Here is an 18,036-nt window from a genome sequence, read left to right on the forward strand (position 1 = left end):
AGGAGATTGAAAACAAAGGTAAATTCAGAAGACAAGCTTCTTTTTTCACCTTGATAAATAATACTCTGTATAGGCGAGGTTATTCTCGACCATTGTTAAAATGTTTAGACAGGGAAGAGGCCGATCTCCTCTTAGCCGAAGCTCATGAAGGAATCTGCGGCATACACTGCGGAGCACGAAGCTTGGCACAAAAAGCTCTCCGCGCAGGTTTTTATTGGCCGACAATATGGGAGGATAGCAGGCATAAAGTCAGAACATGCGACAACTGTCAGAAACACTCACCGATCATTAACATGCCTGCCGAACATCTCCATCAGTCAGTGGTAAGTTGGCCGTTTAACAGGTGGGGAATAGACATTCTCGGCCCTTTCCCCACTGCTCCAAGACAGGTAAAATTTTTGGTAGTCGCAATAGATTACTTTTCTAAATGGATTGAGGCCCAGCCACTTGCAAAAATCACCTCATCACAAATGATAAGCTTCGTATGGAAATACATAATTTGTAGATTTGGTATACCAGGCCATATCGTCACTGATAATGGTCGACAGTTTACTGACAACACCTTTAAGGAGTTTTTGCAGAATCTAAAGATAAAGCAACACTTCTCTTCTGTCGAGCACCCGCAATCCAACGGACTAGCGGAAGCAGCAAATAAGGTCATCCTGCAAGCATTAAAGAAAAAACTCGGCGACGCAAAGGGCCTGTGGGCCGAACTTATCCCAGACGTTCTATGGGCGTACAATACAACAATCCACTCAACGACCAAGGAAACCCCTTTCAGGTTGGTCTACGGATCCGAGGCAATGATTCCGATGGAGGTGTCCCAAGGATCCATGCGTACGATAGCCGAAGATAATGATAAAGCTCGGCAAGCAGAGCTCGACCTAATTGAAGAAATTAGGGAAACAGCAGCAGTTCGGCACCAAGCCTTACAACAACAGGTGGGCCGCCGATATGCTCAGAAAGTGGTTCCAAGAACATTCAACAACGGAGATTTGGTACTTCGAAAGACTGAACAAGCTCGCCGACCTCCTTCTCACGGAAAACTCGCTGCAACTTGGGACGGCCCATATCGAATTTCTGAGGTAGTGGGCCGAGGAGCATATAAGTTGGAACAACTAGATGGCACTCAAATACCCAACACATGGAACGTCAACTCTTTGAAACAATATTACAGTTAAACAGTATACCAGTACTCTTTTTCCCACTTTGAGAACTTTTTTTTCCCAAAAAGGGTTTTTTCCTCATTGGGGGTTTTAACGAGGCTGGTTAACCTGACACAATTTGTACAGGTATTACTTTCAATAAGATCAATCTTTTAAGTATATATTTATCATGCCACTCTACAAAAGTAATATTCCTATGAAAGGGAATAATTATAAAACAGCAAAGTCGCATTATTATATGAATGCGCAAAATATTACAGTCATAAGCCACAGAACGGCAACATCAAAAAATTGATTAGGCAAACATCACAACCTAATCCGTCAGTTTATAATCAGACTATTGCACTTCATAAAAAACAGACAAAACAGAAATAAGTTCAGCAAAACCTACAAAAACCTTTCAAAAAGGAACAAACTCCTAAAACACCGATTACTCGGCAAGGTTATCGCCTCCCTCCTCAACAGTTTCCTCGTCATCTACCAGTTTACCATCTTGGATTACTTTAGCAGGATCCATAAGACTGAAATCCCCACTAGGCACAAGAAACTTCGCCTGATTGATAGCTCGCTCAAAGCCTTCAGCAAAGGCGTCCAAAATATCACCCTGCTTATTTTCTTCAAATTTCTTCATCTTTGTAGATAACTCGGTGAGCCGATCATTTACACTCGAAAGATCATTTTCTTTTTCTTTTAACAATGCAGCAATTCTTTCATGACACTCCTTTTCAACCTTAAGCTCAGACTCAGCCTCAGATAATTTCTTCTTCAAATCCTTAGCACTTGCTTCACTAAGCACCAATTTTTCCTTTAACTTAGCAATATTGGAAGCTTCAGACAGTTCTTTCTTGTGTCTCTTTTCTTGGCTACGGCCAATACTAGCTAACCGAAACCCCACGACCTGAAAGCATAAAAGAGTCATCAGGATAGACAACAGAAACAAAAAGAAATATACGAAGCATCACAGAAAAAAGATAGGCACAATAAACAGAAAGAGACGTTACCTGTAGATACTGATCAATACCTAAGTCTCCAAACGCATCCACCCGACTCCTATCTACATCCGATTGCACAATTTCATCAGATACAATACTAAAGGGAAATTTCTTGCTCCATACCGAGGAATTTTCTTCTTCTTCCTCAAACGCATATAATTTCTCTAGCTTCAAAAGAGAATTCGACAAATCACCAAGTTCCATTTTCTCCTCTTCAACCCCACCCTCGTTTTCAACAACCGCATCAGATTTTCTTTTCTTAAACACAATACCCTCTTTCCTCGGTGGGGGCTGATCCACCTCAGCACCACCATCCGCCTTCTCGACATTTGATGAAGATCCCTCAAAATTCTTACTCTTGAATCGAGATCTCAAACTAGAGGCAGTCACTCCAGGGAAGTTACCAGCTACAACATTCACAAAAGAAAAAAGAAAGGAATCAGTAAAAGCATAAAACAGTTAACAATAGCTCTTAAAAGAAAATGACTTCCAATTTCTCTCACCAAAATACTCTAATACTACGGCTTTATTTTCCTCCCATGGTAGCAGGTCGGATACAGATATCAGTCCACCTTTGTCAACCATCTCAATCAAAAACGAGATTATGCACTCATTCCGACTGTTGATAAGGTCGGGACCAAGGATATGTTGCGGATGACAACACCAGTAAAGCGGAAATTTTTCTCCCAAATTTTCGTCAAGGTAGAACGGAAACTCTTCATTTACTGATTTAACTTTCAGAAACATTTCTTTGAAATCCTTGAAAGATGATTTATAAAGCTTGAAAATAGAAAATCCGGGGGTACTGTTCAAGTTAATCCATAAACCCTTCCATACCCCCTTAGCTTGAAACAAAGAGAAAAATAGTTCTAAGTCTGGTTTAATTTCAAGAAAATCCATCAAAGCTTCAAAACATCTTATAAAAGCCCACCCATTTGGATGGATTTGGGAAGGGGCGCAATTTAATTGTTTCATCACATTACATTCAAAAACAGAAAATGGAAGTTTAACCCTTAGTTCCTCAATCATGCAACTGTAAACATAAAAATATTCAAAACTATCTTGCCTATGGAACACACGATCTGACCGGCTGCATGGCAGCAGCTCTATATGAAACCCAGCCCTCATCACCCTACCCACATTTATCTGCCTCACACTATCAGCATCAGAAAATAACAAAGCCCGTATATGAACATCCTTGTCAACCCAATCGTATATCCCAGCATTTTCAATCGAGGGTAACACATTTTTCTTCTTTTCACTCATTTTTTAACAAAAGCGAAAACCAAAATTATCAAGAGATAGAAGTAGATAAGAAAACTGCACTAACCTCTTCTACTCATTTTCAATAAAAAGCTTCTGCCCTCAAACGCAATGTCAATAAAGAACTCAGGAGTTCAAACTCAAGCATCAATTTAATTAAACCTTTCAGTTCCAAAATTAAATCCCACCCACACATCATAAGGTCACTTCAACGGTCCAAGATTAACGTTGGAAGTTGAACCAGACAAGGCATTAAATTAACACAATAACCAATAAAGAAACGGCAGAAATCTGATACGCCACGTTGACCTTGGGGGCTAGGCATACCGAGCTATAACTCGCTAAGTCAATAATAAGCTCAACCTGTCCTCCTCAGATCAGGCTAAGCTTGGGGGCTGTGATATGAACAGACAATAATCGGTTACGAGTTATAGCTCGGCAACGTATCATTCACAATAGTAACCGACCATTATAATCAGCATTTATATTTTTTCATAACGTCGGATACACGAATTAATGCTCGGACGTTACCTAAAAAACGGTCACCTACGACCAACCAGTTATAAGTGGAAGACAGAGACCAACCAGGTAGGCAATCTTTCACAGATAGAAACTCATACTCATTAATCTCTTATTGACTTGAGCGTCGGAGTATCTTTGCAGGTACTCACAACCTCCGTTCTGATTGCCGAGCTTCGTGCTTCGATTGCAAGGAGTTCCACCGACCTTCCTCGGAGGACGAGTTGTATGCCGGTGACAACAGGTCAGAACAGGGTCTATGGTCACAGTTTTGGGAGAGACCTAAAAGGGTCTATAGTCACAGTTTTAGGGGGTGGTCTAAAGGGGTCTATGGTCACGGTTTTTTACAGTGACCAAAAAGAATCTATGGTCACAGTTTTTCGAAAGGGTGACTAAATAGGTCTATGGTCACAATTTTGGGGGTGACTTAAAGGGATCTATGATCACAATTTTAGGGGTGACCTAAAATAGTTTATGGTCACCGTTTTATACCGTGACCAAACGACATCTATGGTCACGGTTTTGAGGGGTGACCTAAAAGAGTCTATGGTCACGGTTTTACAAAAAAGTGACTTAAAAGAGTTTATGGTCAAGATTTTAGAGAGTGACCTAAAAGTATCTATGGTTACGGTGTTAGGAGGTTGTCCAACCCCTCTATACACTCACGAATTGCAAGCTTCCCTGCGTCGTTCATCGTACGTCGTGGGTTGTCGTGCTCGTCTTCTGTCGCCTGTCGTGTCTTCATTGCTCAAAAAGTTGTCTTTATTGAAAAGTAAATACATCACAATTATGAGATTTTGAATTTTAAATTAATTTAGATTTATATAATTTTTAATTACAATTAAATATTTTTGTTTAATTAAAATTAATAATTTAGATTTTTGCTTAATTAAAATCTAAAATTTTAGTAACTAGAAATAAAAAATAATTTTATATATAATTTAAATTAAATAATTAAAAAATTTTAATTAATTTTATAAATAAAAAATTATTTAATTACCTCAATTTTTAAATTAGAATACTTATTTAAAAAATTAATTGACAAATTAATTAAATAAAATAATATTTTTAAAATAATTTTATTGAGATAGAATTTAGTTTTTAATAACTACTCTATTCCCTAATGTTTATTAAAAAAGTGACTTAAAAGAATTTATATTCACGGCCAAAATCATCACCATAGATAAGGCTACGGTCACAGTTCTAGGAAAGGATGATCACAGAGGCTATGGTCATGGTTTTTAGCGGAGTGACCATAGAGGTTATGGTCATGACTATAGATTAGGCTATGGTTACGGTTTTTATAATGGCATGACCATAGAGCGATAAAAAAACGTGGTCTAAAGTGACAGAATTTAAACATTAAAATTGTGACCATAAAACTATAATCATAGATAAAAAATTATAACTATATATTTATGGCCATAAGAAAATAAATCACGATAAAAAAAATCGTGATCGTAGATTAAAAATTATGATCATAAATTTATAGTCATCCTTTTCATTAGTTATGATCACAATTTTTCAGTATGACCATAGATTTTTTTTTTTTGTAGTGCAATAATAACAAATGAGGTGTCCACGCAGGGAATGCGAGTTGGTGATTGCGCTTATTCTAATTGGTATTGTAGCTGTTGATGACAGTGAGAATACATTCTATTCAACATTATTTTGCATTAACCGTGTTTAAAATTTGTATTTTTAATAAAGACAAAAGAAAAACGAAAAAATCATCACGCACCAAACTCGCAAGTACGATTTGGAATTTTGGATGTTGCACTTGCACACTTGCAATACATTATCGTAAATTAAAAACCTAAGCTATACGAACCTAAAAATCGTTTAATAAAATAAAACCAATGTTTTTGAACCATCGAATATTATAAACTCCATGGTTCGTAGAAGAATGTAAAAAAGGGAACTGTTAAAACATCGGCATAATAGAGTTATATTTTGAATGATGGAGTAAAATATCATTTTTATCCTTAATGTTTGGGACAAATTCTAAAGTTTTTTCTAATATTTTAATCGTCTTATTTAAGTTTCAAACATTTTAAAATTTGTTCAATGTTATCCTGTCGTTAGGGATCCGTTAACAGAATTGATGACAGGATAAAATTAAGACGATTTTGAAATGTTAGGAACTTGAATAGAACGAAAACATTGAAGACAAAAATGATACATAGAAGTAAATTTTAATGTTATTCATCAATAATATCAATTTTTACTGTACATAGTATTCAATTATTTTTTAATCACATCTAAGAAAATTACAGTTAATCACATTACTTTCATTCTAAATAAATTAATTTTTTTTATAATTTTACTCTTAAAATAATATAATTTATTTTATAAATAAATAAATTTTACACTTTCATTCTAAATAAATAATGTAATTTTATTTTTATTATTTAATCATATTACTTATATTTTTTTAATTTTACATTTCATTCTAAATAAATTAATTTTTTTATTATTTTACACTTAAAGTAATAATTTTTTATAAATAAATAGATTTTATACTTCATTTTAAACAATGTAATTTTACTTTCATTAATTAATCACATTACTTATAATTTTTTTTTATAATTTTACACTTTCATTCTAATCACATTACATTATTTATTTAGAATGAAAGTGTAAAATTTATTTATTTATAAAAAAATTACATTACTTTAAGTATAAAATTATAAAAAAATTAAATTTATTTAGAATGAAAGTAATGTGACTAAGTGTAATTTACTTAGATATAATTAAAAAATAATTGAATATTATGTACAGTAAAAAATTGATTTTATTGATGGATAATATTAAAATTTATTTCTATGTATCGTTTTTGTCCCCAACATTTTCGTCCTATTTAAGTCCCTAATGTTTCGAAATCGTTTCAATTTTGTCGTGCTGTCAACTCCGTTAACGGATCCCTAACAACAAGACAATATTGAGTCAATTTTAAAACGTTAGGAACTTAAATAAAACGATTAAAATGTTAGGAACAACTTTAGGACTTACTCTAATATTAGAGACAAAAATAATATTTTACTCTTAATAATATTACTCTTCTCATAATTTATAAAAAAATAATATTATTAAAATAAAAATGATAATAATCAATAACCTATAGTTCTAATTGTATAATCTCTCCCTATTAAAATAAGAGAGTGCGAATTTAAATCTCCTTATCTTTAGTTAAAAAAATTAAGAATAATAATAGCATTTCTTTATTAATATTGACGTTGCATCCTTTCCTGCTTCCTAAGACCCAAATCCCAAGTAGGCGAGGGATAAGTCATAGTAGCTTAGATTCAATTTTAGCAGTTTGTATTGTTCTAGAAGCATTTTGAAGTTGAAGTTGAAGTGTGAAAGTGAAAGTGGAATTTTTTGTCTTGAATTTTTAAATGAAACAGTTTTCTTTGTTGTCAATGATGATTATTTGAAACGAACTCAAATTTTTTTTTTTCGGTTGCATTTTCAGAATGGGGAAGAAGGTTCAAAAACGGCACTTGATTTTTTTAATTTTTTAAATGTTTATATCTTTAAATTTCTCTATATATAACTTATTTTATTAGGTATTTTTAAAATAAAAATTTAAATTTAAAAGAGAAGGTATTCAATTTAAAGTTATGAAAAAATGGGTTCGAATTAGTCGGTCGAACCATAAACCAATAAAAATAACAAATTAATTAAATATTCTAACGGAAAAATTTAAAAATTGTAGTTGGACCGGTCGAAAATCAATCGGTCGAAACGAACTAGGAATCGATCGATTATTTTTTTATTTTCACCCAAAAGTTCAAAACAGCATTTGATTTAGAGGAAAAGAATCCTAACCAAAACAAGAAGCAGTAGCACCTTTGTCTCTCTCACAGTCTCACTTAGACGTTATCCTTTTTCTTCTTCTCATCGAGCTGCTCCCTCTTTTCCTAACTTATGTCTAGCTACCATTCTGTTACTGCCACCGTCGTAATTTCTGGAAGCTGCTTTCATCGTGCAGCCATTGTTCGAACTTCGAAGACACCCTCACCATGGTAACTATTCTCACCTCTTACCTTAATCGTGCAGCCACTGTCCCGTCGGCACCAGCTTTGTTCCACCGTACTCCTTTTCGTCAGTCGTGTCAACCCTTCCATCGTGCTCCCTGTTTCCTTCTTTGCTGAGTCTGCCTTTTTCTAGGTATTTTTAACTGTAATTGTTGTTAATTAATCTATGACTTGTGATTTTTCATTATCGTAGTTTAGAATTGTGGATAATCTTAAATAATTGTTGTCAGTTAATCTGTAAATCTTGTTGTTGTTAATTTTTTTATTCTGTAATTATCTTGACTGTTGAGATTATTGGGTTAGTGTGGGTTACTATAAGCCTGTAATATTGTTATTGGGTTGCTGGTAAATTTTAGGTATGGATGAGAGTATCAACCAAGAAACACTTAAGAATAATAATGCAGAGAATAATTTGGCTTCGAATCCTGTCTAGAAACTTCTCTTCTTCTTGAATCTAACGATAGTCATTAGTCAATCATAAACTTCTAATGTTTCAAAAAAAAAATTGATCCAGCTTGAAGATATGTTAGCTTTACAAGTAATAAACGGAAAATTGCATTACCAATGTTTGTGTTGTCTAAGTACTTTTGGAGGAGAGAGAATTAATAGAATGAAAAAATATTTGACAAAGATAGATGGAGATATTAAAAAGTATTTTAAAGTCCCTTATGACGTAGAAAAACAAATGAAAAATTTATTGAAAGAAATTCAAAAAATTAAAACTAGTAAGAGAAAAGTAAGTTTTAATGAAAATGGTAGTGATGAGATTGAAAATACAATTGATAAAGCATTAATGCAAGAAGAACAATAAATTCCGAATCAGTTACCATTAAAGCAAGTAATTATAAGTGATCCACAAAAGAAAGCAAAAATCTTTATTCCTCCTATGTTTGCACAAAGATTGTTATTGATAATGTGTTATATATATCGTTAGATGATATTGATGCTGATTTTGATCAAAATAGTGTTGGTAGTGGTGATAATAATACATTTTATGCTGTATGCCTGTATCACTTAATTTTTTTGGTGCAAATAGTAAAAATGAAGGTGATGATTTCAAGAAAATAAATTTGTAGCAAATTTTAGAAAATTTTAATGATTGATAATAAATTTAAATGTTGTCATTTTATATTTGATTATTATTTTTATTATTTAACTTTTGAATTTATAATTAAATGAAATTATAATATTATGATTTTTATAATATTTTTAATTTAAATAATAAAATTTTTATTAGATTATAATTATGATTTTATCTATTTATTAATATTTTATTTATTATTTTATTATAAAATATTTTTTAAATTAAATTATGATCAAATCAATTAAACTAATAAATTAATAGTTAAAATAGTTCAAGGTGGGGTTGGATTTTCATAACCTTGACTCAATTATTCAGGCCAACTACCTTGCGTAGGCCCTACCAAGGCTCAACATGGGGAATAAGCAGCATTATAGACAACCACAACAAAACTAAGTTGGGTTGGTTTAGTAGTTAGCTTACTAATTCACTTAAGTAAATGTCAGGTATTCGAATTCCGCCTTGTGCATGCAGCAATCCATTGGCCAGCGACAAATTATTAAGTAAATCTTAATACCGCGACAAATTAGTCTTTGACCTGCTAAGTTGGAAAATGCCTAAAAATAAAAAAAAAAACAGACAACCACAACCACATAATTATACGCACATAATACAGGTTTAAAATATTGGAAAATCTTAAACAGAACTCCATGCGACTAGAAAACGACACCGTTCAACAACCCGCGCCGACTGCGATACTACATTTGTGTCAGTTTCCGCAAACTATTCTTCCCACCGGTTTCAACGGAAAATCTGAAAAGTAAAGTACGTTCACGTCTCCTTTTCAAATTTCATAATTCATTCATTATTCAACCATTCTACTTTGAATTTTCTCATTTTGTTTTTTCAATTTACATATCTTCATATTTTTCATAATTTATTCTACAAACTGAGATATAGAGAGAGAATCAGAGATTGGCATTATTGTCAGTACCAAAAATAACTTTCCTTTCTCCATTCCACGCTATTTTTGGTCTCCGATCTCCCTTCCACTTACAGCAGCGGAAGAATCACCAGCAAAATCAAAATTAGAAAGAAAAGCAAAACAATTTTACATTAATAAAGGATTTAAAGAAAAATCATTGACATGAGTTCGATTCCTTTGATCAACACACTCCCTGTTGTTGCTCCGCTTCGCTCCGTTTCCCCTCCTCAATGCGGCGAGTTTCTTCCTTTATCCGCCATCCCAAAACGGCGACGTTCATTGTCCTCAGCTGCGTTTCGCCCAGTTTCTTCGGGCCCTGGCCCAAGCCCAGGTCCAACTATCAATTCAGCTCCGGTAAGTCTTCTTCTCAACGGATCAAGCTTCTCTGATACGATAACTGCTCTTTACCCTTCTCAGATGAGGTTATTTTTGTAATTTGATGTTGGTTTTCAGCGCGGGAATGGAAGTTACACAGTTGGTGATTTCATGACAACGAAAGATCATTTGCACGTTGTCAAGCCCTCCACTACCGTTGACGAAGGTAAGGATTTGTTTCTGTAATTTTTTGTTTTTTATTATTATGTTATTTAGTGTTCGTTTTATATTCTCCAAGTTTATTTACTTAAAATTTAAAATTTCAGCTTTGGAGGCACTCGTCAACAACAGGATCAGTGGTCTTCCAGTTATCGATGACGACTGGAATCTCGTAACTTTTTAATCCCCTTCAGCTATTTTTGCATTATTCTTTAATGATTTTAACGTTCTTCACTTTTGTTTTTTTCATGTACTTGTCTTTTCATCATCAAAATGCAACTACTTTGACTTTATTTTACTTCCTCTTTGAGACTTACCTCTTTTTCTTTCTAATAAAAAATTGCTGCAGGTTGGAGTTGTTTCAGATTATGACTTGCTAGCAATTGATTCTATATCAGGTATATTATATTATTTTATTTTGTTCTACTTTTTGCTAATTCTGAGTTGGAAATCATTTGTGTTAGTTATCCTTTCTACTTTTCAAACTTCGTGTTGTTATTGTTGAGAATGGTGACACTGAAGATGACAATATGCCATGTATGATAGTGTGGGCATTGAACTTCTTTACAAACCTTAAGCAATGCTATTATAAAATTCTATGGTTGTGCCCAAGTTTGCAAAACAAGAGTTCCGCATCCTGCTGCAAAGTGTCTACTAATCTTTTGTTTTGGCTTTTTAGGTGGTCCTCAAAGTGATGCAAACTTATTTCCTGATGTTGGTAGCTCTTGGAAAGTATGTGCAACTTTTTCTTCTAACTATGCTAAATAGATTTGCTGTCAATCATTCATAACACCTCTTTTATTGATGTTCATGGAATGTGCTTTGTAAATTGAGATGGGGCCATTCTATTATGTTGTTCACAAACTTAATTCTGAACCTACATGCAATCCTCTATGACAATTGAATTTCAATTTTTATTTTTTTGCCATGCACACCGTTGTTTTGCTGAAATAATAGTATTTCACTGAATACAAGGTCGTCGTAACTCGTTATAAATTCTGAAGCCTTGTGTAAATTTCATCAATTACTTATTGATCAACAACTGTATACTGCTTCTCTAAAAGATGGCTCTTCCGAATGGGAGGTAGGGTTGGCCCTTATTGGTGATCTTGATGGACATGCTGGAGAGGTTGCTATTAGTGTTCAAGTTTTCAAAAAATGCAAGATTTTTAAAAGGAAGGAAGTGGTATAAATTTTGAAAAATCGTGACCAAAATCATTTGCTTTAATCAGCGAACCTGCATCTTAGTTATCTCGTATTAGGAAATATTGCTGTCTGAAGTATAATTTGGACGAGTGCATCTTTGTATCCATTTGTATCTAGAGTCAAGCTTCAGGAAATAATGATCTGATCATGTGAATGTAGCAAAGTTTTGCTTGAGTTCAGAAATTACTGTTCTGAATAAGTTTACTTAAAAGTCCCAGTCTTTTGCAATAGAAGAATTTTGGAAGTCAGCCAGGTCTTTTTGAGTTTATGAATCAGTGCCTTCCAATATATATATGGGATCAGCTGTCTTTCTCCTTTGTTTTTTTCGGGAAATGTAGGGTACCTTCCTTTTTGCCTTTGTATTGACTACTTTTGAAATTTGCAAGGGGAAATGTAGGGTACCTTCCTTTTTGCCTTTGTAACTACTTTTGAAATTTGCAAGGTGGTCTTGGCAATGTTATATGGATTCTGTGATCAAACATGATCCTCAAAAGTACGACTTTGTCAGGACATTAAGATCATTTTTGTGTGTCAGGTAGTAAAGGATATGCATAGGTTCCGTATCTTAGAAATAACAAAATTTTGGCCTGAATTTTTTTAATATTCCTTCCGCTGTCTTCTTTGTGTTACTTGTCATGAAGCAGAAGGGAGCTTGCAATCGTATGAAAACTATCATATTTTATATGTTAGGAACAAACGTCTATTGAACTATCATTAGTTTATTATGTTAAGCAAAACTGTCTTGTTCTAATTGTTTGCTTCAATGACAGACATTTAATGAGATACAAAAACTGCTTAGTAAGACTAATGGAAAAGTTGTTGGTGACCTAATGACGCCAACTCCACTTGTTGTTCAAGAATCTACTAGTCTGGAGGATGCTGCTAGGTACTGATTTTATGTATAATCAACAACATTGAACTCTGTGTTTTCTTCCCCTTTATATTCCAGCCCATGTACACTCAATAATTCTTCGCCAATGTAAAGGACAAAAGAAAAGAAAAAACCTACTCCAGATTAATTTTCATTTACATGTTCCCTTAGAATGGCAAAGCTGATCACCTGATGTCTGACACCAGTGCTTATTGTATTAGGCTGTTGCTTGAAACAAAATATCGTCGACTACCTGTGGTAGACAAGGATGGGAAGCTGGTAAGAAGAGTATCTTCCCCCTCTTAATAGTTTAATATATGTGCTTCTTTCAGTAGTGGTTTTTGCTGAATGTTTCTCCTCATTATTGGAAGGTTGGACTCATTACAAGGGGAAATATCGTTAAGGCAGCTCTGCTATCGAAACATGCCGGCGAGTGGTGAGAGATCCACATAGTTTGAGAAAACCTTATTCAAATAGTTTTGCTCACGGTTTGTGTAGTGAAAGTCAGCATAGCCTCTACATGATTAGGTATTTAGTCATCATCCGATGGACGTTTAGATTATATTACAGATGCGATATGCATGGCCAAAATAGAGTAGCTGAAAACAACTTCTGAAGTGTTAATATTTATAGACGAGGGTGATCAATCGATCTCCTTGTTTGAGATATTTTATGTGCCCTGGATTGTTTAAACCATGGAAACACTATATATAGTCAATTTCTATTCAAGCTCTCGAATAGATCATTTTGAGCACTGTATCATAAGCTAATTATAAATTGCTTAGGGTTATAATTTATATATTTAATGTCTTGGTCATTTTTCATATTGGTTCTATTCACGAGTTTGTTATTGAGTTGGATAACTCTCGACTATTTTTGTCACGCCAAACTGTCCTTTTTGCCAATTGCAACTTGCAAGACAAATTGCTGGCATATTTTTTGGTCGTTAGCTTGTGTGCAAATTGGAATGCAGGCGAAGAAATTTAAAGGTGAAGCACTTATTGCCATGTTTTTGTGTTCTATTTTCTTCATTTTCCCGAGATGAAAACCAAAGCTCGGCATGAGAAAGCAAGATAGAAGAGTCTCAAATGCCAAACAGAACACAATCTCGGCCTCACACCTAAAGCTTAAGGATGGCAAAACTCCCCAGGATCCCTGCGGGGACTATCCCGAATGGGGATCCAACTGTGGGAAATTTTTTCTGCGGAAATGAGGATGGGGGACGAAATTCTCTCGAGGCCGGTGCGGGAACTCGAGCGGGGATCTTCGTCCCATCCTTGCTATTTTTCGAAATTTATAAATTTACTAAATTATTCTTAATAATTTATTTCTCATATATGTTTTTTAGTCTCTCTCATATATATATATATATATAACTTCTAATTTTCATTTTCATAACCCTTCTTTAATTCAGAAATCTCTAATGCTGTCCATACTCCATTCAACCTCTCTGCAACCACCCCCTTGCCACTGTCCCTTCTCACCGCATTGTCAAACCTCATCGTGCCATCACCCCCACCGCGTCGTGCTTTCTAATTGCGGCGTTCCTTTTTGTAACTCTGCCGTTGTGTCCATTCTCCTCTCTGTTGCCGCGTCTCTCACCTCATCCACTGCTTTGTCTTCTGGCTCGTCGTTACGTACTCCCACTGCGTCATTTCGAAATAAGTCACCATGGTGTCATTTAGACTTTTTGTATAAAATCTTGTTATTTTTGTATAGGATGGATACTTGCAACTCTATTCATATGGAAATTTATAATTATTTTGAACTATCAAATAGATTGGGAATGGGGTCCCTGCAAAGAATGAAACCCTGTGAAAAATGGGGATGGGGAGCAATAACGGGGACAGGGAACAAATCTGAGGGAGGGGATGGGGAGCAGGGAGGCATCCCCCGCTCCCGTCCTCGCCCTCGCTCTCGCCTTGCCCCGTTGACATCCCTACTAAAGCTGATAGCAGCTACGACAAATAAGTACACTAAGGTAGCGTTTGTTTTGGGGTACTGGGATAAAGATTGGAAGACTGAGACTCAGTATCATATTTGTTGGCTCAGAGACTGGTACTAAAATTTCTGTCTCTATCTCCAAAATTTCAGTATTTCAGTACTTCCAAAAAGTAGGAACACAGGGGACTGAATTTTTAAAGACAGAGATTGAAACTTTAATAACATTTTATACTTAAAATACTCTCATTTCAATTAATTAATTTTAATTTTATCCTTTGTGCAAATTAAATTAGAGCTTTATTCTTGTTTCAATTTCTATCTCTCATTTTACACCAAACAAAATACTGAAATTTATTTCAGTCTCTATCTCTGAGTCTCTGTCTCTCAATCTCAATATTTCAATCTCTCAATCACTGCACAAGAACCAAACCTAGCATTAGCAATATATAGATTTCAATATTTCACTTGTGCTCATTCCCACAACTAAAGCTAGAACAAACCCTTAAGCGGTACACACTTGTATACAGTATACAACGGCCTTCTATATATCCCACCACCATCCTTCAAAACCAAAACAGCATCTCTAATTCTTTTCATCATCGTCTAGAAAAATGGCAACTGAAACTGGTTTAGTAAAAATGTTCTTCTTCCCCTTCACAGGAGGCGGCCACCAAATCCCAATGATAGACATAGCAAGAGTTTTTGCATCTCATGGGGCCGCCTCAACAATCATAGCCACACCCTCCCACGCTCTCAACTTCCAAAACCTCATAACTAGAGCCCAGAGCTCCGGCCACCCTATCACCATCCACACTCTCCCCGCAGAAATACGCGACGCTACCGACATCACCGCCGGACCAATGAAGGATTTCGAGGATAAGGGCTTTGGAACTATCATCAACAGCTTTTACGAATTGGAACCTGATTATGCTGATTACATGAGGAACGAGCTTGGGAAGAAAGCATGGATTGTGGGACCGGTTTCGCTTTGTAACGGAAGCGTAGAAGATAAAACCCAGAGAGGGAAGTTGTCCACCATTGACGAGCAAGGTTGCTTGAAATGGCTGAACTCGAAGGAACCGCATTCAGTTATTTATGTCTGCTTTGGAAGCTTGATTCGGTTACCACCACAGCAGCTCAAGGAAATCGCTTACGGTCTTGAAGCTTCTGGTAAATCGTTCGTTTGGGTTGTTGGAAAAATTATGAAGTCATCGCCCAAAAACAAAGAAGAAGATGACGAAGATGATGTTCAAACATGGCTCCCGGAAGGGTTTGAAGAGAGGATGAAGGAATCAAACAGAGGATTGATCCTTAGAGGGTGGGCTCCTCAGCTTTTAATTCTGGAACATGGCGCCATTGGAGGGTTCGTGACTCATTGTGGTTGGAACTCAACTCTAGAAGGAGTGTGTGCCGGTGTGCCTATGGTGACGTGGCCGGTGACGGCGGAGCAATTCTTGAATGAGAAGCTGGTGACGAGTGTGTTGAGAATTGGAGTGCCAGTTGGGAGCAGAGAGTGGGTGTGGTTTAGTGACGAGTGGAAAGAGGTGTTGGGAAGAGAGAAGGTGGAGATTGCGGTGAAGAAGTTGATGGGGGAGAGTGAGGAGGCGGCGGAGATGAGAATGAGAGTGAAGAAGATTGCTGAGAGTGGCACAAGAGCTGTTGAAGAAGGTGGAACTTCTTATCAAGATGTTGATGCCTTGATTCAAGAGCTTCAAGAACGCAAAGTTAATAATTGCAATGGCGAAGTTTAGATTAGATTGCCCAACAATACAAAGAAGTTGTACACTTGAATCCGCTTGAATCCAAGAGAAATAAATTCTTTATACAAGAATTTCTCTGAAGCCGTTAAGCGTGACTATGAGTGAATTCTATGATAGACAGGCATATCACATAATCTCCACTGAATCGTTACTCTATCATGCTCAGCTTAAAATTATATATATATATATATATATATATATATATATATATATATATATATATATTATTTTTAATATATATTTTATATTAATGACTAATTTTAGTGATTGATTTTAGTATACGAATAATATAGTCATGACCATAGATTTCTTAGTCTCACCTTTATGTAAGAGTATCATTAGTTAATACTAAAATAATTAAATAAAATCTCATTTTTTTTAATTTTAGAAAAATCAGTAATTAGATATTGAATCTTCTAATTATTTTTTTACACATTTTTCTTTTTTCTTTTAATTTCATATTCAAAATAGTGAGACGTCTGCTAGGGTTTTTCTCTCTTTCAATCACTGTTGCCATTCTCTCTTCCTCTTCCTTTGCGGTCTCTCTCGTTCACTTATTCTCGCCACTGCAACCCGCTTTTGCTGCCACCGTAACAAGCTTCTCCTGCAGCGCAACACGCTTCCCCCACCGCCGCAACCTAGTTTTCTATTAGATGTCGTTTTCACCCTATCTCTTATACATGATATATTTTATTGTTAACTGTCCCTTTATGTGTTTTAATCTACGTTAATTGCTTTCATATTCTTTGCTTAATTCAAATGTGCAGTTGTCCTTTAAGCTTTTTATTTATTCTTCAAAGTCTCGCATATTTATTTTTCTTAATATTAAATAGTAATTTTCAATTCTCTTTGAAGTCACTTGTTATGACTTACGAATGACCTTGTGTCAATTTTATGTGAGAAATAAAGAGTTCGACAGGTCTAGCACTACAAAAAAAGGTCTATGGCCACAGTGAAAAATCGTGACCATAGCTAGTGAAAAGGGTGACTATAGGTCTATGGTCACGATTTTTAACCTATGGTCACGGTTTTTTCATTGTGGCCTATTCTGCCGTGGCCATCAACCTATGGTCACGGTTTTTTTTTATCTATGGTCACGGTTGTAGTGTTCAAATTCTGGCACTTTAGGCCACGTTTTTTTACTGTGACCAAAGGTTAATCTATGGTCATGCATAAAAACCATGACCATAGCCTTATTTATGCTCACGGTGTCACGATTTTCACTATGACCATAGCCTCTATGGTCACCCCACCTTAAAACTGTGACCATAGCCTTATCTATAGTCTATGGTCACGGTTTTTACTATGACCATAGCTTATCAATGGTCACCCCACCTTAAAACTGTGATCATAGTCTTATCTATGGTCACAGTTTTTATCCTAACCATAGCCTATTTTGTTTTATGAGATTTAATTTTTTTTAAAGCATAATCACATCCCAAAATGATGATAATCACAAAATAAATCTAAAAATAAAAAAATGATAATCAACAATTAAGATAAGTTGTGACTAAAGTAACCAACTAATATATCAATATAGTTGAGTGAATACACTTGTTTCAATCTCAGTTTTATATAGTGATATATACACTAACACTAAGTAGACACTATCAACAAATTTGTTCCACAAGCGTGAAAACAACACAATTTAGACTCAGCTAGGATAGATTATGTTTGGTATTGCTATTCTTCCTTCTTAATGCTCGAGAACTTTCGTTTCAGCCACTTTACCATA

The 18,036-nt window shown here is 35.1% G+C and overlaps 2 protein-coding genes across 2 annotated transcripts; both read left to right on the forward strand.

Moving 5' to 3' along the window:
• Positions 1-9,689: 9,689 nt before the first annotated feature.
• Positions 9,690-13,418, forward strand: LOC112715611 (CBS domain-containing protein CBSX2, chloroplastic). Its single transcript, XM_025767380.3, has 9 exons — positions 9,690-9,826; positions 10,061-10,340; positions 10,440-10,527; positions 10,628-10,692; positions 10,870-10,918; positions 11,200-11,252; positions 12,497-12,612; positions 12,819-12,876; positions 12,969-13,418. The coding sequence occupies exons 2-9, from the start codon at positions 10,149-10,151 to the stop codon at positions 13,035-13,037; spliced, it is 690 nt and encodes a 229-aa protein (XP_025623165.1). The 5' UTR covers positions 9,690-9,826; positions 10,061-10,148; the 3' UTR covers positions 13,038-13,418.
• A 913-nt stretch (positions 13,419-14,331) lies between these two features.
• On the forward strand, positions 14,332-16,457 carry LOC112715610 (abscisate beta-glucosyltransferase-like). Its single transcript, XM_025767378.3, has one exon. It carries the CDS (start codon positions 15,153-15,155, stop codon positions 16,290-16,292), a length of 1,140 nt encoding a protein of 379 aa, XP_025623163.1. The 5' UTR covers positions 14,332-15,152; the 3' UTR covers positions 16,293-16,457.
• Positions 16,458-18,036: the final 1,579 nt, after the last annotated feature.

Source organism: Arachis hypogaea, chromosome 10 (genome assembly GCF_003086295.3).
Source record: "Arachis hypogaea cultivar Tifrunner chromosome 10, arahy.Tifrunner.gnm2.J5K5, whole genome shotgun sequence".
Lineage (NCBI taxonomy): Eukaryota > Viridiplantae > Streptophyta > Magnoliopsida > Fabales > Fabaceae > Arachis > Arachis hypogaea.

Excerpts from the sequence above, each read along its gene's own strand:
- LOC112715611 (XM_025767380.3), top strand. The coding sequence starts at position 10,149 with ATGAGTTCGATTCCTTTGATCAACACACTCCCTGTTGTTGCTCCGCTT. Across the intron at positions 10,341-10,439 it reads CAACTATCAATTCAGCTCCG|CGCGGGAATGGAAGTTACAC; the intron begins GTAAGTCTTCTT and ends GTTGGTTTTCAG. Across the intron at positions 10,693-10,869 it reads TCGATGACGACTGGAATCTC|GTTGGAGTTGTTTCAGATTA; the intron begins GTAACTTTTTAA and ends AAATTGCTGCAG.
- LOC112715610 (XM_025767378.3), top strand. The coding sequence starts at position 15,153 with ATGGCAACTGAAACTGGTTTAGTAAAAATGTTCTTCTTCCCCTTCACA.